At 48.7% G+C, this 24,323-nt stretch overlaps 2 protein-coding genes across 8 annotated transcripts in view; one reads left to right on the top strand and one right to left on the bottom strand.

The window, feature by feature from the left end:
- The window catches only part of LOC146198156 (uncharacterized), a 251,384-nt gene that overhangs the window by 105,034 nt on the left and 122,027 nt on the right, over nt 1-24,323 (top strand). For 2 of the 7 annotated variants that reach the window (XR_014704956.1, XM_084593503.1), the window contains exon 2: nt 19,773-19,883. The exons of the other annotated variants lie outside the window; for them this stretch is intronic. The gene's annotated coding sequence lies outside the window, so the exon portion shown is untranslated. The remainder of the gene's footprint in view (nt 1-19,772; nt 19,884-24,323) is intronic. 7 annotated transcript variants of the gene reach the window in all.
- The window catches only part of LOC146198157 (uncharacterized), a 76,443-nt gene that overhangs the window by 17,928 nt on the left and 34,192 nt on the right, over nt 1-24,323 (bottom strand). The window contains exon 2 of the mRNA XM_084593495.1: nt 6,566-6,694. Coding sequence (XP_084449621.1) covers nt 6,566-6,694 — 129 coding nt within the window. The remainder of the gene's footprint in view (nt 1-6,565; nt 6,695-24,323) is intronic.

Below are 24,323 nucleotides of genomic sequence, written 5' to 3'. Positions count from 1 at the left end.
AGAAAACAAAGCTCTGCTAACCCTCTCTCAGCTATTTGGTAACAGTTGAAGTCCAAACAATAACAGACCTCGTACAAACGCACTGGAAGAAGCACGTAGGTACATATCACTAGATTTTTCGAACGTGTCTTGTTTTCTGTAATAGTCGTCGTGTAGTTAGGTACCATTGCTTTGTGAACGTCTCGCTAACTGCGGGGGAAAGAGTGTCTGCCTCTGTTCTTACTGGACGTTCAAAACGAATACGCGAGTAATGACGTCCATGAAAAACTTCGTCGATTCGACACCGGTTAGTCCCTCTCGTAAGCTTAAGTCTATCGCGTCTGATGTTCTCCCTATGCTACAACACAGTTTTTCGTATCGGTATACGTTTCAGATCTTCCGATTATCTCAAATTTTGTAGGTCCTGATAACGTATAAAGCATCACGTACGTAAAACGGCGCATATAGGTGTTAATGAGCGCGATTTTGAAGCGATATAAATTAGGAACGAAATATAGATGCTTTTGGCGGTAGTGATGTTACTGCAAATTTAGGTGTTGGATAAAAATAACCAGTTTATAACTGGGTGTTAAGAGCGAATTTCAGCAATAAATTTATACAGAAGTGAATTATTTCTTGATGACTTTTTATACTGGTAGCCCTTACCATTTGGTCGTTAGCAGTTTTGTAATTATGCAGAGTTTACTGAGCCAATTCAATACGATGCTCTCACGGCTTTTACTTAACGTTGACGAGTAATTCACTATGTTCAACTTTCTGCAGTATCTGCATATTTTGCGAAACGTGTGCTGGATATTCTGCCTTGAAAGCACGCTCAAATATGAGTATATATTCTTTAGTATGACTGATCAAGCTGCTATTACGCAGGGCTGCTGTCGTTCCAGTTAGCCCCGAAACGTCTTAACACCGATATTGCTTGATACAGGGTCAAAGTAATAAAAAGCACCTCCCGAACGTCATTTTTTCTGACGCATTCTGAAACTTCACGCATAAAATTTGAGTTAACGGATTCCTAAATGTGCTTTAAACGTCCGCGAAACAATATTTCAACGCACGTAATTCCAGGACCAAACTGGACATTTGTAAGAAGACTCGCAGCTTCAACAACTCATAAACGAGCAACAAGGCCCAGAATAGAAACGCATGCTAAGCCCGTGCACTGGTCTGACTGAATCTGATGACCACTGATCATGCTCGTGTACGACCAATAGAAGGCGACTCTACCAGTCATCATCATCATCAACATATGTTCCCTAATGGACAAAGGCAGCTCCCATTAACCTACAATTAACCTCACCATATGTGCCAGATGCAGATGCCTTACCCCAGCCCCTAACCACACCCACCCGCCCCATGATATGTATATGCATGCCTTGTAATGCAATCCTTTTCATCACCATATATAAGAACCATTGGTCATCTTGCCTCCGCTTTACTTGCCCTATGAATGGTCATTTGTTCTTGATTTCAGCTAGACTATCTTTAATCCACGTTTGTTCCTTCGCTCATCCTCGCCGATTCGAGCTCTTAACCAATCATTTTAATTTTCTTCAGTTGCGGCGCTTTTATCAGTTTAATTTTAAGCTTTTTAGTTCGCCTCCATGTTTCTGACGTTTAGGCGTTCGCTGTCGACCGTGGCAAAATACAACTACTTCCATCTTGAGTGATACTGACGGCAGCCTGCACTCTTCATGGCTTGAGACAGTATCTGCGAAATGCACCACCCGCCATTCATTCTTATTCGCTTAGATATTTCACTCGTGTAGTCCAGATCAGCTGCCCTAGGTATATAAGCGCTAGTGGTAGGTTATTAACAACTGTGCTGAAAGAATTCTGACGCCGTGAGTGCAGTTGCATAAACAAAAATACTTAACTGCAGTGTTGTGTTACGAAGTGAACCGTTACTGCATGAGCAGGGGTGAAATGCTCTGGGTTAGCATTTGGAGTGGACGTGTATTTGTTGGGAACTTTTTTTTTTAAATCTTTGCCGCAGTGTTTTAATGATGTTGTAAGCGAATGCATCACAAGTGCTCGTTGAGCGTTGCCTATTTAATATAACCAAGAAGCTTTATCTTGAGTGTTCAATAAGTGCAGCTGTAAGGAATTAAATTGTTAAATGAGATTTCAATGCGATTCAGTCGAAATTGATCGAATGAATCCCCCAAGGTGGTGTAGATTTGGAATAAGGGAGCAATTACTAATATGGCTACAAAGGTGAGCTATACAGCTTCCTCAGAGACTTCGTAGTTAGAGAAAAATTCGTCCTGGTCCGCGGATCGAACCCGGGACTACCACTTTTCCGGGGCGGCCGCTCTACAAACTGACCTAACCAGGACGGTCAGCAGATCCGACGGTAGGGCGAGAACGAGAACAATAGCTTTCCTTTGTAGCCCTATGGCTGCGCTTGGGTGGATGGCTATGAGTAATTGCCTCTTAATTTCAGCCGAATTTATGAATTTGATTTTCCGATCTGTCATATCGTAGCGAACATTGTGGTATTTCAAAGAAGGTAAACTGAGCATCGGTGCACTGCAGGACAAATCAACAGACGGTAAAAGACGACTCGATAGCATCTCTACATGTATAATAGGGGCTTTTATATAAACTTTTATGGAGAGTCAACAGAGCACCAAGATGGGGCAGGATCGACGGATATACTACACTGACTCGTAACTGAGGACTGGCTGGTGTAAACAGACAAGAAAACAAAAAGAAAAAATCAAAGAGCTCTGCAGAATGTGCATTGGAGTAATGCGAAAGAACGGATGCTGCTGTTGGTTGCTGCTCCTTATTTGGAGGGACGAACTTATTTTATTATTATTTTGGAGGGACGAACTGGGGAGCGTCGCAGCTCGCGTTGGTCGCACTTCGCGTCTCGCGCCGCGTGGCACAAGTGTCTTGGGATTGGGGTTCACATCAGAGCTGCTGTGGACAGTGATTTGGCAAAAACCGCCACTGATCCATAAGAGGAGCTACTTTTATTACTGACACGCTATAAACGCTGTGATCACTCAGTTAAAAATACTAGATGGTCTCTTAGAGGAGAACCGCGAGAGCCTACCGTTGCTCTCCTATCATTTGCCTTTCAACGTTTCGAGTCAGTTGCAGTCGTTGCAAGTCGTTGTCTGACATATGCTAAGCATTTTTACATGTTTTATGTCAGTTACGGTCATTACAAGTCGTAGGTTGACATGTTGGCCAATACAAGTGATTTGGTCATTATTAATCATCATTATTAGTCATTAGCAGTATTCATTAACTCTATGGGCGTCTATTTCCAACTTTTATTCATTACCTATATCCATCAATCGTTTTCATTTTTCATCTCCCTCCTCACACGTCCGCTATTTGCGAGTGACACATCAGCTATAGATGCGACGCACATATCATGCGCACAGCTCTCGCGCACAGATTCTCGCTCCATGAGCCTTAGAAAGGCTTTCGCCGCATTAAGTCGCTGATTTGTTTGCCTCCTTCAGAAGCGAAGCAGGCCGCGCGAGAGTCGCCGTGAACTTTTGGTTAGCAAGGTAGGCTTTGCCGCACCACTCACGATGAAGCGATGTTCGGCTTTTCCGCATGACAGAAATGTCGCGTTGAAAGCAAGCACGCAGGACCAAAGGTCACTTTTATTTACACGCGCTCAAAGTTCACCTCACCAAGTGGTTTTCCAACATTAGCGTTCAAATCAGGTGTCCATGGCTGCGCAGCCGACACAACTCCGTGCGCGAAAAAAAGACTGTGGGGCGCATTAGGAGAAGCGCCCGTTGCAGGGGCGCGGCGCGCAGTTCTACATATTGAATGTACTGACCAGGAGTTCGACAAACGCGACCACTCCCATACTTTTGCTTGAAATTTTAAGGGGACATTCTGAGATTTCGATGAACTGAACGATTCGACACACCGAGGTACAATACACACGAGATCGAGTGTACCTCGCTTCTCGGTGGACACCTCAAGCTAATTTGGATAACCAGGGGCAGAAATGAGACACCTTTGAACACAGTACGCCTTTCCTCGAGTTAATTTCATGTTTGCATCTACTCTAGACAAAGAGGTCAACTGTGATTTTTTTATTTTATATATTTTTTTTTTGTCTGAGTATTCTCGATATACCACAGAAGTCGAATTTCATGGTGTTGTGAAACTGTAAAATGGGGGTAACACAAGGCTTCTAAGAGATATCCTAGTGGAGGGACTAGGATAAATTAGATTATCTGGGGTCCTTTAACATGCACTGACATCGCAGAGATTCCGGCCGTTATTGCATTACTTCGCCATCAAAATTCGGCTACCGCAGTCAGGATCTAACCTGCGACCTTGGGGTCATCAGACGAACACCAAAGCCACTAAGCTGCTACACCCAGTCCCTTTGGAACTATTTGCCTTGCTCTAGCACAGTCTTACATTGGGACAGCCAAGAAAGGTTTTGAAGGCACTAGTAAGATAAAAATATGTCTCATGCCTTCTCGAGAAGCTGCTCACCATATAGTATAAAATCACTTTCGATCATTGATATTAGCGCTTTGGAACCACACTAACACAGTGAATGCCAGTCAAGACTAATTTATTTATTTATTTATTTATTCGTATGTATGTATCTAAATATATCTGGGAAAATAAGTTTCTATATGCAACATAATGAACTTAAACCGCAATTGTGTGTGTCATCGCTCATTACAAAAGCAGTTCATGCCAAAATTCGGATATACCGAAACCAACCACAACATCAAAGGAATATACCTTCCAGGCCATGTCACCAGATTCAGTACTTGGACTACACCCTCTCGCATGAATAGGATTTCGTGCCAGCTCCATTTAGTACAGATTACTGACTTACAGAAAACGCCAGCGAAAATCCAAAGTGTCTTTACCCATCGCGGTGGTGGTGCGGTCAGCGGGTGAGGCTGCATACATTTTCATAAGCCAAATTCTGGGCTCAACTCGCCACCGCTCAATCCGACCAAATATTTCGAGTGATTTCTCGCCGATAAATGTCGCTCACGTGCTTCTTCTAAAGATAGGTGAAGACAGCCTTGCTATTTCCAAGTGCAGTTATGGACGTCTGGCCACACTGACAGAGCAGCCATGAGGAGAAGAGTGAGCGCCTTCTGCCGATAACTCAGTTTAGTCATTTCAGGGTGACAACTTTGGGGTGTTCGAATACCAAATTATGGTTGCAAATTGAATCGAATAATTTCGAATGTAAATATAGGTCCCTCAACCTACATGCAAAATGTACCTATGAAGAGAAACAGATGCCGTAAGCAAAAATTTTATTTCAATCATTATTTATGGCCGTAAGGCTACCTGGGGAAGAGACTTGGGCAGGGGCTGTCAGAATAGCAGTAGCAAACCTTGTTTTCCTAGCTCGAATACAATTTATAGAATAGCATAATCATTTTAAGTGGAAGAAATTACCGTGATCATTCAGGTTAATATATGCGTCAAAAAATTACGTAACGATATATGAAGCAAGCAAATACGTTTAGTGTTGAACCGTGAAACATTCTAAGATGGCCATGCGTCTCCGCAGTGGCGAAGCGACGTATACAAGGTTACAATCAAAGCGGCATGTCACAGCGCACAGCTGACAAAACGCAGCAAGACGGCTCGGGAAGCAAAAAGCGTGAGCTTAGATTGCACTGCGTGCAGAAGCCCCTCTTTCAACCTTCCTCGCCCCGCTTAACGACAGAGCGTAGCTTGTGGATTATGTCCCCGAAGGCAAGCTCCTCTCGACGGGATATAAACGGCCCGGCCACACGCATCGGTTCTGCCGCACTGCAAAGGTGCACAATGGTCAAAACTCTGTCGCAAACCAAAGCAGCAAAAACGAAATCATGTCTCACTAAGTGATTAAGCAGCGTGCAGCCTTCTTCTGACATAAAAAAAGCAACAACATAAGCTTCGAGGCAATATGAAGCATGCGAGGCGAGGGTGCCAAGGGTAGCTTCAAGGCTCTTGTTTCAGTCATTTGTTTTCCTAACGCGATAGTGTGTGTCACAGCCCTCCAAAAAATCAGGCATCGACATCGCCGTTGTTGTTGTGAGCGAGAAATCCTGACCGTTCTTCTGGCAGATTGTAGTTGGCAGGTGCACATCACATGGTCGAGCAGGTGGCCAACCGAGGCATCTCCTTTTATAATGGTCGAGGTGGGAATCGAACCAATGTATACCTTTGGATCAGTCAGCTATACGCTATACTTCTGAGCTACGTTGGCAGTTCGTATACGGTTCGATTGGGCCTGTGTCTGTGTACTCGTCTCGTCCTCGTCTCGTGAGTTGCTCCGAATTACTCCGACAATGTCAAACCAAATGCCCAAGTTTCCGTCGTGTCAGCTTCATATCTATGTCGGGTGGTATTTCAAATAATTTGGTAGCTTATGGCTGTATGCTAATCAGCGCATTGTGTGCGATAATATGTCGGCGAAATTCGGCAGATTCTTGATTAATCGAGTAGCAAAAGTGAAAATACGCGAACAAGGATCCCTTATAAGCGCATTCCCTTAAAAAGCGGAGCGGATGTGATAGCGGTCATCCCAACAGCGGTACCTGCCGGCTCTACTCACACTTTTGGGGCTGCGAGGACAGAGGCGTCATTCTCGGGGGTTGGCGCCGCACTGCCGTCGATAGGGTTGCCGTTGTACTCGGCGATGACTTTGTCCAGAAAGTCCAGAGAGGCCCGCACGTCATCCGAGCTGCAACAAGAGAAGGGATAAATACGTGGACTCATTATGCTCCATCCATTACCATCCATTGCTATCTGTGTGATCGGATGCTGGCTGTGAAAATGCAAATAGGTCGGATTGAGATTTGCTGTTAGTGTACAAATTCGCAGACTGAACAGATTTTAATTTCGCATTTATTTGTTTACCACGCCTTGTTTATTCGTTCATCAACTTTAGCAGCGCGAGATTATGCCGCACCATTATTATGCCTTGATTATAACAGTATAGAAGGCCCCGAAGGCATTCGATCGAGGTTTTAACAGGTCGATGCATTAATGGGCTTGAGAACTTTCATCAGGCCAAACTAAACGCATAATAGCTTTTTTTTTTTTTTTTTTTTTTTTTTTTTTTTTTTTTTCATCGAATATCGCCGTATGTGTTCCGTGCAAAAAGTTTTTCTCGCTCTGAGCGAAAGTTCGCGCACGACTAGAGGCTCGGCCGATTTTCCGCGGGCATAATATGAGAATGCACGAATCGACTTCGCACGCCCTAATTAATGGCGGCAGTGCTTTTTGTTGCCGACCTAAAGAAGTCCCCCGTGGTGAAGGTGACACCCACGTATACGGCTCACGGTATTACATTCTTGTGGGGCACGGTCGTAAATCCCCGCTGAGCACGGACGCCTTCATTTCACGGGCGTCCTTCATATTCGTGGGACATTAACCAGCAATCACAAGACGCGCCGCTGCGTTAGTGTTCTTCTTATTTATTCACCGCCTTATCGTTATTATCCCATCGTCACCACCGCGCTTACATCGCTATCCCCAGTGCCGCCAGGGGGCCAGCTTCCTGGGGCGGCTCGCGCGCACTCTCGTGGGCGTTGTCCCGACAGAACCGTTCGCAACCTCGATGCACTGTACTGCAGGCACCGCACAGCCAAAGGTAGCGTCGCTTCAAGCGCTCGCCGGACGCAGTCCTGTGGCCGCCCGATCGGGTATGCACGGTGGGCCGTGTACGGCGGCGGCAGACGGGGCAGAGTGCGTGCAGGAAGAGTGGCGGCGCCGCGTCTTGTCACCACGCCCCGAACGACGCCGCCGATCGGGACGGGGTCCTCGACCGGCGCGCGGATGTGCGCGGCGCTGCGCTCCGCATCTTATTCTGTCGGGCGGCAGCTTTGACGTGGGAATCGCCTGTTCGGCTGTCATTTCCGATGGCACCCCCGAATGCTGCATGTTTTGTCCTTATCTGAGGGTTTAATGCCTACCAAGAGGACGGCCAGCCGGGTTAGTGGGCACGAATTCATGCCGAGAATTCACAACGCTCAAGCCTGGAAGAAGAAACGGATGGAACTGGCTCGAAATTGAAAGGTTTGAGGGAAATAGGCAGGTTAATACAAATAGAACCCCACAAGCAACATAAGCACAAGTATTCTCCAAACAATGCCATCTTGTCTTGCGCGCTTTGAATCCTTTTGTGAACAGGTCAGGCCATTTCTACTGAACCGCCATCGTACAGTACTGAAATATTAATTATTTTCATCATTATAATGCGCGACTATAGAATAAGTGGTAGGACCTCACTTCATGAAACAAAGCGAAAGCAGATGCACCTTGTTTTGTTTTGCTTCACAAGCTGAGCTAATTTGAAATAGAATTTTATTAAACATTCTGTTCCTCACGTTTGTTCACCTCATCAAGTTAAAAGTGTTGCCTTTGGATCAATTATTCAGCAGTTCATCCTTCTGCAGGCTACGCACCTGAGCCAGGTGAGCATGAAGTATAACTCGGATACCGTGCAGTTGCCGTGTATTCCACGCAATCACACGATCAGTGTGCGGAGTACTAATAGTGAGACGTGATCCTATACATGATTTGCAATTAGATACAATTATGAACTAATTTATTTAAACATACTGCAGGCCCTTTTCGGGCCCATGCAGAAGTGTTTGCAGTGCAATCATGTGGTCAACAGAAGAAACACAAAAAGTTAAAAAATTACGGAGGTGTTCTCTCATCCAAGCGCGAGACAATTTTCTGAATAAAATTAACAAATAATTTCACGGACGTACACTTTACCGCACCTTCGGGTAATTTATTCCAATAAGAAATAGGCTCTGGAAACACACCGTACTTGTGAATTGTTACACAGCTGATGGTTGACGGACTATTTTACTGTGATTAGTTCCAGATGAGTGTTTGAAATGGTGTAAGTATTGCGAACCTATTATTTGGAAGTGGTCGTGAAATAGAACAAAAACTTTAATCCTGGAATTATTCTTCACTGTGACAGGGTTTGTAAATCGGCTTGAATGATTAGGCTGGCATAGCCATGTGGTTTAACAAAGTTGTTTGCTGGACTAGTACATAATAAATTTCAAAGCGGCCAGACAGACAAGGACGAGAGAAGTGGACGGGCCTGCAGCATGCAAGCATATGGGAAAGAGGAATGAATCTTTATTGCGCAGTGAGACGGTATTTATACCGGCCGCTCTCGGTCTGAGACATGCGCACTGGCCGTCGCATGCGCACGTGTTGCTGATGATGCACTCTGCCACAGGGACAAACGCTGCTTGCAACTAGACTAGACTATTTAGACTATTCTAAGGCCTTCGATAGAGTTCCCCATAATAAGCTGATAACTAAAATGAAAACGATAGGCGTCTCGCCCCAAATAGTTAACTGGATGACATCATACTTAGCAAACCGGAAGCAATTTGTTGACATCGATGGGGCCAAGTCTCGCTTCTTAGAGGTCTACTCAGGTGTGCCTCAAGGATCGGTCTTGGGCCCAGTACTGTTCAATATTTATATAAATGATCTCGTTAAAGCTCTAGAACCGTCTGTGTGCGTTAAGTTGTTTGCTGATGACAGTATTCTTTTTAAACTTATCAAAACAGTTGATGATCAGTTGGTTTTGGACTCTAACCTACAGCTGTTAGCAAATTGGTGCGACAAATGGGAAATGGTTATCAACTTCGATAAAACTGTTGCTATCCATGTGAGTAAAAAAATTAGCCAATTAAAGTTTGAATACCACATCAATGATAACGCAATCAAAGAGGTAAATGAGTATAAGTATCTAGGTGTCACAATATCCTCCTGCATGAAATGGACAAATCACATAGACAATATATGTTCCTCCGCCCGTAGGAAGCTTTGTTTTCTCAAGTCTCGTATGGCCAGCTGTACTAGTGCATTGAGGTTGAAAGCATACAAATCTATAGTAAGGCCGAGCCTCGAATATGCTTGCATCGCATGGGACCCCTATACAACAGACGACGTCCAAAAACTCGAAAAACATACAACGCCTTGCGGCTCGCTTTATCTTCAATCGGTATAGGCGCCTCGACTCTCCGTCCGCTATGTTGCAGCTTGCAGAATTGGAACCACTGGTAGATAGAAGAAAGAAAGCACGTCTCAGATTCTTGCAGTCACTATATTTCTCTCGACAAGGTATCCGACCCGAAAACTATATCGCCAAAGATTCCACGCGACCCTCACGCCATAAGCACAGCTTGTGTCTAGCACCCATTTTTGCGCGCACCGACAGATATAAATACTCTTTTTTTCCACGAACAGTGTTTGAATGGAATGCTCAACCCCCAAGTTCTGAATTCTTTCACCCTCCTTGATTGATGTACTGTAGCTGTTTGGTGCTGTGCATTTTTTTATTTTGTCTCGTTGCATCATGTACTTGCTGTGTTATTCGAAATTAATGCATAGATTGTATAACAGCTTGCTCTTGCTGGCCTTTTTGCGCTTGCTGATGTCTGATATACTGTCACTTATGTACCCTCCCTCTCCTGCTTGGACATGCGAAATGTCCGCAGTATTTCATAAATAAATAAAATAAATAAGTTATTCTGAACCTTATCCTGCCCTGCGCAGATGTAACAGCAAGGACTAGCGTAACGTATTCGCCAAAAGTTTTCAACCAAAATATAATCAATGAGGAGAAACAACGTGCACGTAATGCAAAATGAATCATGAGGAGTGTGTGCGAACCGCTTTCTTTGCACATAACAGCAGTTTATAAGACAGAATAAACTAAACTACAAGTAGCGTTTATCCCGTCCACTTCTCTCGTCTTCGTCTCTTTGGCCGGTTTCACATTTATTTTACCGGTAATCGCTAGTTTCGCGTAAATTGAGTAAATAAGCTTTAGTGCTGAGTGTCTGGATGCGCTCTAATTTATTGATTAACATATTTTTTGTAGTGGGGGTTTCATACGGTACCCTCATACTCTGTGGTAGGATCTGAAGGCGTGAATGACACTTAACTGCTTAAGTTCATGGATGAATGCCTCAACCACGCTACGAAGGTAGGGTGAAAGATTCGTAGTAATGGAGGACCCGGAATAATTTCGACTACCTGGGGTTTTTCAACGTGCGCTGACATCGTACAACACACGGCCACCGGTTGCGTTGCGGCCACTTCGAAACTTTGCGAACACATGAACCAGTGAGGAGAATGAGTGAGAGAAAGAGTACGGCTATGTCTATACCTAGGCGTCGCCGAAACCGAGAGTTCTCCGGCGATCATCGAGTTCAAGCGCGCATGAGGAAAACTACGCAAGCTAATTTTATGCTGCGCGTTAAGTCCGAGAACGTACTTCTCTAATCAGGCCTGCATTGTTTGCGGCTCTCATATTGACATGAAGAGAGCTTTATGGTTGATTACATTGGAGATTTGGAAAAATGGAGCAGACATACAGATTCCTGTAACGCCTCGAAGAAATCCACGGAGCGCCATGCATGGTATCAGTAAGGAGGAAAACTCACTGCTGCTTCGAGGCGATCGACATGCGGGCCTCTGACGAAAATTCATGCAAAAATAAAAAAAAAAAAGTGTAAGGCAAGCTATTAAAAAGACGCTGAGCAGAAGACGCCTGTGAGAGATTTTTTTTTTTTTTTTCCGCTCTCGTTGTGATCAGATGTCGACGCTGTGACTTCGCAGCTAGCTACTTTCGCTGATTGGAGCAAATGAGGGCGCTCAAAGAGGGTACATACGATTTTCTATTCTATTGGGATAAGCATCGCTAGCTTCAACTCATACCGTGAATATTTCAGCCTGTAGGACAGAGAATCCAATGTTTCGTCGCCCAGCCTCTCTGTTCTAAAAAAAAAATAATAAAAAAAAATAAAAAATAGAGCACACAGTTCCAACGTTCTGTGGCCGCCGAGAATCGTCTGCAAATTAAGAATGCGACGACTCCGGTTTGCGGCTATGTATAAAAGGCGGCGCCAACTCCTACCTTGACAATAATGGAAGAAGCTATCTTGCATGTTAGATGAAAAAGAAAAAAAGAAAAAGAAACGACTGATATGGCGGAGAGGACATGCGCGCACCTGTAATGGAGGGGTTGCCGAGAGGCGAGCTCACCCACAGCCGATCAACGATCATGCAGGGGTTCACGTCCGCGAACACCCAGCGCGCTGCGAGGCATGGGCGGACGTTCAAAAGCTTCTGCGAGTTCTGCGCCACGGCACCCTCCTTGTATGCGCGCGCCCGTCGGCTGCTTCGACGCGATGTTGCCGCGCGTGAGCTGCAGGGCGCGCGCGGGAACGGTGAAAGCAGTGATCGTCTTCGGTCCGTAATCACGGTCTCGCGCACGTCAGCGGTGCGTGCCCAAGCTGTGCTCGGATGGGAGCGGAGAGCCGATCACGACTTGGGATCCCTCCTGCGCCAAGGCGCACACCCACGAATCGCGGGGCTGAATGTCGGCCGTTGCGTCGATATGAGCTCAGTTTCGATCAAGCCCTACAACGCTGTTGGTTCTGTTGAGAACAATGCTGAAGGGCATCCACTGAAGCCCGTAATCTATAACAATTCCTTTTTTTTTTCTATTCATTATTTCTCTCTTTGCTATGTATGGGGGAGCACAAGCTTCAGCCCCGGATCCGACGGCTGCTTGCTTGGTATCAGTCCTCATTTCGCCGGCACCGCAGTCACGGGTCTATCAGCCGATGTTAGTGAGGGCGCACAAGAATAAACAGGAAAAAGAATAAAATCCGAGATAGAAGGATGATTGTTTCTTTCAATTCTACTCCACTCTCGGAGTGTCGAAATAAATGCTCAACAGTGGAAGCTTTGAAGCTTAAAGATTTGATAATAAACTGTGGTTAATTTCATCCTTCTCCATTGAATTTATATCGCTGTGTTCTACAATATATACCTGACAAGGTGTTTTCCCCACCAAACGCTCTTTGGTATGAGCGTGTAGTATATCAGGCATTTCTTGCAAATAAGCGCTGTCAACATCGTCTCGATCACCCGCAGACGCGGCAGCGAGTGCGACAAGACTGGGCGATCAGGAAGTATATAAGCCGAAGAACACGACAAAGAAGCCCGCAGAGGGAAGAAGGACGGCGGGAGACAGGTTGCGTATACGTCAATCCACTCTTCTTTTTATTTTCTTCTTTTCGCCTCCTTCACTCTTCGTCCTTTAATCTTGCACCGACAGAGCAGCTCGGTCGGTCCTCCCGCACGTCGTACGGTCGGCGGCAGCGTGACGACTGCGCGGTGCCCCCCGTCGACTCCGTCAGCGGGACCTCGCCGCTCCTTCGCCGAAATTAAATATCCTGTCGGCCGCGGCGCTCGGCGGGGGCTGCCGCACAGGTCGCGCACGCGATGCCTGCAGCCTCCGTCCCGACACCTCTTCCCGGCTCAGCTTTACACGTCTGCGTACAGGCAGGGAGGACGGTATGCGCAGGCGTTGCTTGCAATTTGCGAGAAGCGCCGAGGAATTGACCCCGCCCCTCTTGTCTTGGATTGGAACAGGCAGAGTGAAAAAGAAAACGACGATGCGTGCTTTCATTATTATTATTTTTTTTTTTTGAGGTTGCCCAGGTATTTGGCCTGTGTTGGACGTCAGCCATCGATCTGCACTGCTGGTCTTCACTGTCATGATTATCACTTACGCATTTTTCACAGCTCCAGGAGCCCGGCAACTCATGCGGTTACACGTCTCTTGAAAACCCCAAATAACCCTGAGACTGCCTACATCTGCCCATGAGTCTCAAGTTTGGTTTGGTTTGTTAATGACGTTAAACGTCATAAAGCGACTCGGGATATGAGAGATGCCGTAGTGGAGGGCTTTCGAACTTTCGACCACCTGGGGCTCTTTAACGTGCACTGACATCGCACAGCACACGGGCGCCTTGCTTTTCGCCACCTCGGCCGTCTAGGCCGGGATTTGATCCCGCATCCTTGGGCACTGCGCCACCACGCCACGCCGGTGGGGCGCATGCGCCTCAAGAGTTAATGCTGATGGTATTAAACAGACTGTGGAAGGGAGGCTTAGTGGCGAAATTCAGAGAAGCTAGTTGAGAGCACTCGTCGTTTCGCATGGAGTGATAGCCAGAGATGCAGACGAGACTTAGCGTTCAGTTAACATCAGAACAGGGCCGCGAAGGCTGTCTGGAATCCAAACGCGAGCTTCAGAATCGGCGGTTGCGAGCAGGTGAACCTATATAGTCCTGCGTCTGAAAGTTTCTCCCAGCCGGTCGGCTTCTTGCTAGCCGCTGTGAATAAGCTGGCGCAACATGGCTCTGGATATCGATCTTCATCGAGGAAACGTTAAATTTCTTTCATTCGTCTAGTCCGTCAAGCTTTTTTATCACTGCCGGCTCTAGGTGGAGCAGTGGTATACGGTACAAGCTGTATGGTTGCGCAGAGAACACCAAGCGCCGCCTTCTTGCTCCACGTTATAGTTTCTATTAAATTTTTGCCCGCTGCCTGCAGATCATGGAAGCTAAAACCCTCCCTTGTATATAAGAAGACCAGGTAATCTGAGAGCTTATTCCCCCCCCCCTCCCCCCTCCTCCACCACCATCTCTACCTCCTCCTCCCCACCGTTTTACTTGATTTTGCTAATGCTGGTAGATTGTTGTGCCCGGGGCTGCTGTCTTGATCGCCGTAATTCTTTGATAGTACCGGAAACAGCCGACTGCACTGGGGTAATCAGTATCGCCTGCCTCAGCTCTCGTACCCCGAATCTCTGGCTGGTCCTGTGTTTGTCGCCACGCATTGGCGCAGCACGGAAGAAGGCGGATCCTTGCTTAAATATAACGCCCTTGAACTTCAGCTGTCTCGTTTTTTTCTTCGCCACTGGGCTTCGTCTCGTGGCCAACAGTTGCCATCGGCACACCATGACGTCCACGCTCTTCACACTCGATCGGATTTCGGACGTTGTCGTCCACGGGAGTGGGGCCCAACATGCTTTTTAGAAATGCGAATACAAAGCGTGTTCTCTGCCCATTGCACGTGTTTCGGGACTAAGTCCGCCAGCAGCTCGGTCCTCACCATGATGTAGCCGAGACATGAGGTCCACACTCTTCACACTCGATCGGATTACGGACGTTGTCGTCCGCGGGAGTGTGGCCCAACATGCTTTCTAGAAATGCGAATACAACACGTGCTCTCTTCTGCCCATTTCACGTACTTCGGGACTAAGTCCGCCAGCAACTCGGTCCTCACCATGATGCAGCCGAGACATGCAGGATGAGGTCCACACTCTTCACACTCGATCGGATTACGGACGTTGTCGTCCACGGGAGTGTGGCCCAACATGCTTTTTAGAAATGCGAATACAAAGCGTGTTCTCTGCCCATTGCACGTGTTTCGGGACTAAGTCCGCCAGCAGCTCGGTCCTCCCCATGATGCAGCCGAGACATGCAGGATGAGGTCCACACTCTTCACACTCGATCGGATTACGGACGTTGTCGTCCACGGGAGTGTGGCCCAACATGCTTTCTAGAAATGCGAATACAATGCGTGCTCTCTTCTGCCCATTGCACGTGTTTCGGGACTAAGTCCGCCAGCAGCTCGGTCCTCACCATGATGCAGCCGAGACATGCAGGATGAGGTCCACACTCTTCACACTCGATCGGATTACGGAAGTTGTCGTCCACGGGAGTGTGGCCCAACATGCTTTCTAGAAATGCGAATACAACGCGTGCTCTCTTCTGCCCATTGCACGTGTTTCGGGACTAAGTCCGCCAGCAGCTCGGTCCTCACCATGATGCAGCCGAGACATGCAGGATGAGGTCCACACTCTTCACACTCGATCGGATTACGGACGTTGTCGTCCACGGGAGTGTGGCCCAACATGCTTTCTAGAAATGCGAATACAACGCGTGCTCTCTTCTGCCCATTGCACGTGTTTCGGGACTAAGTCCGCCAGCAGCTCGGTCCTCACCATGATGTAGCCGAGACATGCAGGATGAGGTCCACACTCTTCACACTCGATCGGATTACGGACGTTGTCGTCCACGGGAGTGTGGCCCATCATGCTTTCTAGAAATGCGAATACAACGCGTGCTCTCTTCTGCCCATTGCACGTGTTTCGGGACTAAGTCCGCCAGCAGCTCGGTCCTCACCATGATGTAGCCGAGACATGCAGGATGAGGTCCACACTCTTCACACTCGATCGGATTACGGACGTTGTCGTCCACGGGAGTGTGGCCCAACATGCTTTCTAGAAATGCGAATACAACGCGTGCTCTCTTCTGCCCATTGCACGTGTTTCGGGACTAAGTCCGCCAGCAGCTCGGTCCTCCCCATGATGTAGCCGAGACATGCAGGACATCTTTAACGCGGGCGCTATCATATGCATGACTTGTACTCCATTCATACATCTGGCCTCAAGCAGACGAAGACGCCATATGTGAGCGACAAATGCTAACCAATAATTATTTTCGGAGGGCACTTGCCTTAAATATTCGTAATTCTGAGTTTGAGCCCATATCGGTCACTGTTCGCTGGCGATCAGGCATCCCCTCCTTGTGCGCAGTCCCGGCGCTCCATTTCGAATAACTCAGGGTCTCCTTTGCGAGTGAAACGTGCAGCAGAAGGTCTCTGTCGCACGACATGACGCCGACAAAGACGGCGTGTCAGAGGGGGGAGTGACCCTTCATGAGAAATGCCGCTTTTGCTGCTCCGAAAGTGAAGTCCCACACGTACGCTTATGCAACGAGGAGAGCACGGAGAGGCAAGGATTGCCGGAAAGCTCGCACGCACTGGACAAGCGGGTTAGCCAGAAACACGACCGGACGCATCGCGGTGAGAAGTACGAGACCGGCTTGCGGACAGAAACCAGCCGCTCTCGCGAGAGATGCTACGCGCGCATAGGTCCGAGGATCCCTCACCAGAGCTCCAGTGTTCGGGCTGAGGGAAACACCGTGTGATTTCGCCGCTTGGTACGCCTTCGACATGGTGCGACTCAGTTTCACGCTTTGTGTCGATGACTATAGAGCTGAGAGTTTGGTGCTGATCACTTAATTCCGTGTGTAAACAGCGGTGGACATCAGGGCAAAAACAGAGGGATCTAGGTGAATCAGAACAAGCCAATAAAATTACTGTGCACACTTCGACCCCGCGTTTGAGGATATGATGCGACTGCGTTAATGGATACCGCCTGCGCCACCCTTACTAGTTTATACATTAACCCCTTAATTTTTTCCTTTATTATCTCCTTTGCGCTCATTAAGAGCACAGTTGTTAACTACTACGCTATTGAAATGCCACCGGACATAGGCAGAAAGCTGTACGAACATGCCTGAGTGGTCTAAAGGCTGCTTCACATGGAAGCGAAAATGCTCGCGTTTTCTGCCGCGGCGATTCAAAACCTGCTTCAAGTTGTCGCGAGCTGCCAGAACAACACAGTTGCAACTTGCAACACGATCGAAATATATCGCTACGTCACCGCCGCTCGTAGTTCGCTCCATCGTTTGGTTGTGAACAGCTGTCCGTTCTGGCCGCTCCTCCCAACTTTTTCATATATCATATGGTCTCATTATGTCACAAACCCGCCGACGAATCACTTCCCGGCAATGTTACCCCTGCAAAAGCCATACCCGTGTTTTTTCGCTCACAACGCCGAAGCCCGATTTTCCGTAGAATGGGGCTTTTAGACTATATTCGATCCTACGTGCCTGGAAGACGTGGTCCAGTAGTGAAAAACGATCCGACTGCAATACTTAGGGGCTGGGAGCGGGTGCCGCAACTCTTAAGGACTCCGCTACAGACGACACTTAGCCGCCAGCATACTTCCTGCCAGCTTAATGAAAGCGAGTGTAGAAACGCTCACGGGCGTCGCCAGAAGAACGCCCTCATTGTGGCATGGACGTTGTATGCCCCCAACTATAGTCGATGCGCGAGAGAAGTTTCTGTGGTATACAACGCGCAGCCTCGCACAGAGCTGTCAGAAGAAACATGGTAAACCCATTTGGATGCTTCTACAAGGAGGGTCTGCCTCTCTTACCCTGTTGCCTTCGCGAAACCCGCGGAAAGCTTCTGTTGCCTTTCACATCCTATAGCAGAGCAGACGCCGTATAAGCCCGTTGCGACGGGTTCTAAACCTTCGCGGCTGGCCCGCGAGCTTACGAGAACACAGCAGGAAGCAGAGAGCCCGCTGTCGCACCTTTTGCTCCGCTGCGAACTAGTGAGGAGGGCTATCGCGTTCGCTCTAGAGTTGTGTTAGGCCCATTTCAAAAAGAAAACATATATTTTTGTCGCTATGTGGAGGTGGTTCAAGTGTGCCGCCTTGCGGGAAGCAGAAGGTCGTCTTCTCGTTGCCGAGAGCTATCGGGCCAATGGCAGATAGACAGCGGGAGTGCACGGAGCAGTGATATACGGCCGCAGCGCTGGTCGCTCGGGCCACACAGGTAGTAGTCCGGAAAGAGCACGTCGCCGCCGGCTGTCAGGGAGTCAATGCAACTACCGCCGCGAGCAACGAGAGCGAGAGAAAGAAAGAAGGAAAACGCTATTATAGTCTGTCTCTCTAAAACCGAGCAGCGCTAAGTAAGGCGTCGACGTGTAACAGCAATGCTTGGTTAGGCCATGCATTGACTATCGCGTCGCCGGTAACCGTGAGACAAGCAGCAGCCACTCGCAAGACGTTCCAACATGCGGGTAGCTTTGCGAGCGTGGCGCATGACTTATTATCGGCGATTCTGGCGTACGCTAAGCTGCACATTTTTAGTGAGAGAGGCAATAAAAAAGGACGAAACGGTGGTGAATGATGGACCTCGACAGGTGGGCTTCGTGGGGAGCCTGAAGTTTGCGTTTTTTAGGCTCCACGGTATGGGTATAGAGCACTGTAGTATGGGGTACTTGGCAGAGAGAAACGACATGGTGTCGTGCTGACACGCCAAGCGATGGAACGAAGGTACAAGCGACAGCGCGAAATTTCGGGTTTGTACACTATCACTTTAGCACGAATTTTAACGTCTTGTCGGCAACATGTGTTTGAATCGGGCGCCAAACAGGGAGGCGCTGCATAGGATCTAGTAACGTTGCCATGGGAGGTTCTGGTGTTCTTTCTTTGATGCCTTGTCATGCGGCGCTTCGCCTGCGGGTTGTGATTACGTTAAGCACTTAGGGATATAAATCGTGCCCTGTGATAAGGCGCATCAGTTTACTGAGACAAGAAATGAGTGCATACAGATAGAAGCATTTTCAGCATAGCAATCAACGAGTTTCGACCACCGGCTGATTACTAGAGGATATGAAGCAGATCACAAAGCAGCGAAATAATATACGGAGCAGTGTTAAATTAAATCTATTTTCGAATTTCGCACGGAAAGGGACAGATGAAAAAAGGTTGCACACGGTAGCCTGAAAACTGCGTCGGCATAAACATCTAGGGCTACGATAGGTAAAAGAGGATCATGCATGTTACTGCTTTTAAAATAACAAGAAAAGCGTAGCAGTTATTTTGGTTGCGGTCGTAATGCGACGTTATCTACCGCAATTAAGACGCGGCGGCACGAACACAAGAGCGACCCTCTGTTTTTGATTGATTGATTGATTGATTGATTGATTGATTGATTGATTGATGGCGATTTCACTTTTAGCAATTGAAGTAGGTTGGTTAATCAAGCGGTCAGGAGCTCTGTGCCCTGTCGGCCCCGTAGGCCACTACAGCAGCTTGAACTCAAGAGCAGCACATTAGTGCCTTTCACTGCTCCGTGGGGTTGACATTTGCGGACATACCCACAGAATGTGGATTAGGTTTGTGGGTTTTTTGCAAAGCTTGCACGCATTAATGTAGCGATCAAGATAATGTACACGTACTGAGTGAGTGTGGGGAATGTGTTGGTCTGCAGGAGGCACCAGGTGTACTTGTGACTACTGGTCAATGTATTTTGGCCTGCTGGGTACTTGCTGAGGGCCAGTCGGTATACGCTGCGTGGTAGCTGGTGAGCGTGTCCTTGTGGGTAAGCTATGCATGCCTTCCTGCCTTTGTTTGGTAGTCTGATTCGCAGGCGATGTTATAGGCGGAAGTGTTGCCGAGTAGGAGGTATTGAGGGGAGTCCTATATGATGATAACAAGGGGCGTATATTGGCTTCGTAATATGATGCGCTGCGTAGGAGCAGAAGTCCGACCGCAGGCGTAGTTTTGGACTGCACGCTTGGAGTGGCTGATAACGGCGGTGGCGGTTGTGGTGGAAGGGGGAAAGAGCGATGGCTGTCTCCTCATCCACATCTGTGTCGACTGCGCGTAGGGTTAATGGGGTAATGAAGGGGGCGCAGGGGTAATGCGCGTAGGAGTAATGAAGGGGGTGCAGTCCACGCCTCTGACCACAGCTGTCATAAAAGGGTAGATGTCATGAGCCGATGCATGCGCCTATACGACGTATTGATGGTAGCGCTGGTGCAAGTGTTTGGACTCTGCTGGCCGCGACGGCGGGACTACCCTTTATTTTGATAGCGGTCCATGTAGGGGGCGCTAGTAACGATACATAACAGTGGTGAAACATGCAAAGACAGATGTTTCATTTGCTGATTCCTGTAAAACGAACACAGTCAACCCTGAAAACAAATGGCATGCCAGCGCTCCGCGCCGCGCCAGTCTTCAAGGCCTGGTCCTATACGCAGTGAAAGGAGTGAACATGCGCGCTCAAAGAACTGCTGACAGAAGTAAAGACAACAGAACGCAGTTGCTATTGAAGCGTGGCCAAGCCCTGTTCGAGGTGATGGCTGCGATTTCGCTTGAACGCCCACAGGAAAAACGCCAACGATGACTCTCGGCCGATCTTTCAACGAAGGGGGAGGGGAGAGGGGGGTCATGTTTACGAGTTCTGATCTCTATTTGAAGTCTAAGATGAGACGTTATCACGTAGCCTACACTTACGGTGGAAGAAGGCCCGACCTCGGATCATTTTTTTGCTTTGCCAATTGAAGCAAGTAACAGGCGAGCGTTCATCCGAAGAACTCAGAAACTGCACCCCCAGCCACCAGTGCTCGCACCGGCAAACATATCATCAGTGGCCTCGTTGCCCCGATGGAACTGCAAAGGAATAATCGCAACATTGTGCTTGCCAACAAAGAAAGCAATATTCATTCCCGAAGTTGTACGCGCATTTGAGCAGGCGAAATGGCGGTGATCGTTTTCTTACGAGTGGGATACAATATGTTCTGCTTTCCTGCGTCCTCTTCACTACCGGCCATCCCTCGACGCTGTAAGCTCAACGCGCAATCTGCGATGTTAGCCATGCAGAAAAAGGCAACGACAGAGAAGCAAGTGACTGCGAGCTCTCTATACGTATGCATTCGTCCATACGTACACGGTTTTATCGGCCGCACTCTCCGTGCATTGTGTTGGCGACAGAGGGACCACGCGTATACACGGAAACGTTTTTAGCCACGGTATATGGAACACGGGCGGAACACAGTTCGTCGCGGAGGTGTCCATAAAACGACACACGTAATGATAACGACGATCGCTCTGGCACTCAGACAGCAACGTTACGTTGCTACCCGTAACATGTCCCTGTCCCCCGGAACTGGGAGGCGGAAAAACGCATCTTTGGGCGCGCGATCGTATCGTCGCGGTGCAAGACGGGTTCAATGGCGCGCCATCACGTCGTCCTATCTGGAGCGGCCTCAATGTGGTGGTATCCCTTTCCGCATGGGGCGCGTATCAGGCCGCTCTGGACGTCGCCAGAAACCCCGCGGCAGAACCGATGCCGAGATGGCTTCGCCTGACCTTGATTGCGGCTCAGAGAGACGAACAGGCGCTAAGAGACAGGCGGGCAACGTTCGCTGCATATACGTCGTGTCCACAGATGCGCATACGCTTCATCAGATGCATAACGCTGTCGAAGAGTACGAAGGGGAACATGGGCGTCTAAACATAGACCAGGCGTTTTATACGGCCTATTTATACAGATAACTCTTGAGACAAACCTCCTGGTGTGTTGGCTGTTGCGATATTTTCTTTCTTTGCTCGTTTTGGATGCGGGCAATGCTTCGTCGGAATGCACGGTTTGTTCAGAGAGGTGATTTTACCCGAGAGACACGTGCGTTTAATTCGAACGTGCTCGGGACGACCGCAGTACGCACTCAATGACCCTCAGAAGCCAAGATAAGATGCGCTGCAAATTGTGTACAGAGAAAAAGCAGGCCCGACAACGGGCACCCGATCTGAGCTTGTTCTGGCTTGACCTAAGATACGGTAGTCGACCGCATTTCGTTTGGAGCACAGCGCCAGCCAAGCAGGATTTCAGTGGCCATTACTGGACACCCAGTATATCACTAGCGCTTTTATCGGTTAATCTAGCGTCCCAACCGGTCCATTACATGAGGGTATGTTAGTTGTTACGTGGGTGACCTGATCCTTCGGTTCGGCCCGTTTGAAGCCTTGTAGACCGTATACAGTACATCAGTTCGCACTTCCTGGTTCGGTTGCGCTCGTTTACCTCGATCGCTCTGCAGCACTGCCGGTAGTGAAGGCGTCGTCGCCCCGCTGACGACAACGTCTGATCTTCTCGTAGAGGCCTCCGCATTTAGAAAGCTAGGAGCACCGTCCGCTGCCCGGAAGGTAAACAAAGAGGCGCCGTCCCCGTTCTGCCACGCGCTCCTTCTTCTTCTCTTCCAGGGCCGCATTTTCCTCGGCGCCAAACGTCGCCGCCGCCGCTGCAGCGTTTAGCTCAAGATGAGTGGATGGCGAGGGAGCGAGAGCCACCGCCTGTCATACATCAGCGCATGCTTGAATGCCGGGCGACCAGGAAGATGACGTCCCCCTGCTTGGCGAACGCGGGCACAAGTTTCACCTGGCCCGTGCGCACGCTCTCGCTCCTTAATGAAAGGCGCGGGTACCGCTCCTTCGCAGCAGCAGCGAAGCGGGCTCCTCGTCGGACTGCACTCGATCCGGCCCGCCGCTGGTTCACAAAAGGTGCTCTTCTCCGCGGCCCCTGAATAAGGAGCCGTTTTGTTTCTCCCGCCCTCTGATTTGGGCGCATCGCGCAACGTGGTCGGCGCCCACGGGAGGCTCTTAATTCGCACGTGCGCGCACCGTGGCTTTGCGGCGGCCATTGATGGGTCGTTAACCCGCCTTTGCTGGACAGCGCGCAGGCTGCACAGCTGTGGTTCGTCCTCACCACATGCAGAGCAGTTCAGGCGCCGCTTTCGATCAGCATGTCAAAACTGGCCGTGTACGCTGCAATGATTCCGGCAGCTATACGCTTGCTTTCAAAAGCGGAAGGCTATAGCGAGTACAAACCGGCCAGTGTACGTCGCTTGGGTCCTTGTAAAGCGAGCTTGGAGCACTCATAAAATGCATCAGCTATGTTTCAATAGAATAATGTCGTACAAAAACACCCGTTCTCGAGAAACTATTGCAAAAGAAACTATGCGTCGCAGTCAGATCCAGATATCGAACATTTGACCTCCCGAGTCCAAAAACAAACATCCTTCTGAACGAATTGTGAGCCTGTTCTCCAGAGGCTAATGCTGAACGCCCGCCACGAGTCTAAGGGCCCGCACCGTACGCAGGAGCTCTCGTTGTAACTCGAACGAGTTAAGAGCCTCGTTCTCCACAAAATCTGGCCTCGGCAACATTAGCGAAAACTCAGTAGCATGCCTCTAGCAGGTGGCAGTTGCCAAGTGACATTGCCATCAACTGAATAGTGGGTGTCACGCCGTGAGACCTGGGTCTGTATTCCGAGTTTGCGTCGTTATCTAAAGCGTCGCTATCTCCCTGACTTCGAGTCATCTGATTGGTGGAATCGCCAGAACCGGAAGTGGTGGCAACCAAACTGATATCTGGTTCCGGTGCTTTCACCAATCAGATGACTCGAGGCGGGGAGATAGCGACGCTTTAGATAACGACGCAAACTCGGAATACGGACCCAGGTGACATGGGCGAGTTGGCAGCAGTTGTCAGCACAGGTAGATCCACTGAGACGGGAATCGAACCCTCCCGGTCTCTTGGGTCCCGAGTCACACTCGCTGCTCCTAGGCCACCCAGGGAGGCACGCTCGAATGCCTGATGAATGCGGCGCTTTAAGTTCGTATCAGGTGGTCTTTCGCGTAATGTGGCAGCTTGCGATTATGTGCTGGTGAGCATTTGTGAAATAATTAATAACAAGGCATTTGTGAAATAATAACTGAGGAATCATTGAGTAAGTTAGTAGCAAAGTACACAGTGGGCGGTAAGCGAACGTGGGTCCGCAAGGGAAGCCGGCAGACGGGTGCCATTAACGCCGTCGCGTTATTCCCATAAAGGCCTTAAAGGAGGAGTTTCAGTGCCTCCTATTTTTAATACCATTATTGGCATTTCATTCCCAAGTTCTAGGTAGAGCTACATGACAGGTCAGAACCGGGCGTGCATCAAAGAGAGCAGCGGGCGACCGTCTCCCTCCTCTCAGAAACAC

This window comes from Amblyomma maculatum, chromosome 2 (genome assembly GCF_055883805.1).
Source record: "Amblyomma maculatum isolate TAMU_Amacu chromosome 2, ASM5588380v1, whole genome shotgun sequence".
In the NCBI taxonomy this organism is placed as follows: Eukaryota; Metazoa; Arthropoda; class Arachnida; order Ixodida; family Ixodidae; genus Amblyomma; species Amblyomma maculatum.
This window is presented reverse-complemented; position numbering and strand designations above follow the sequence as displayed.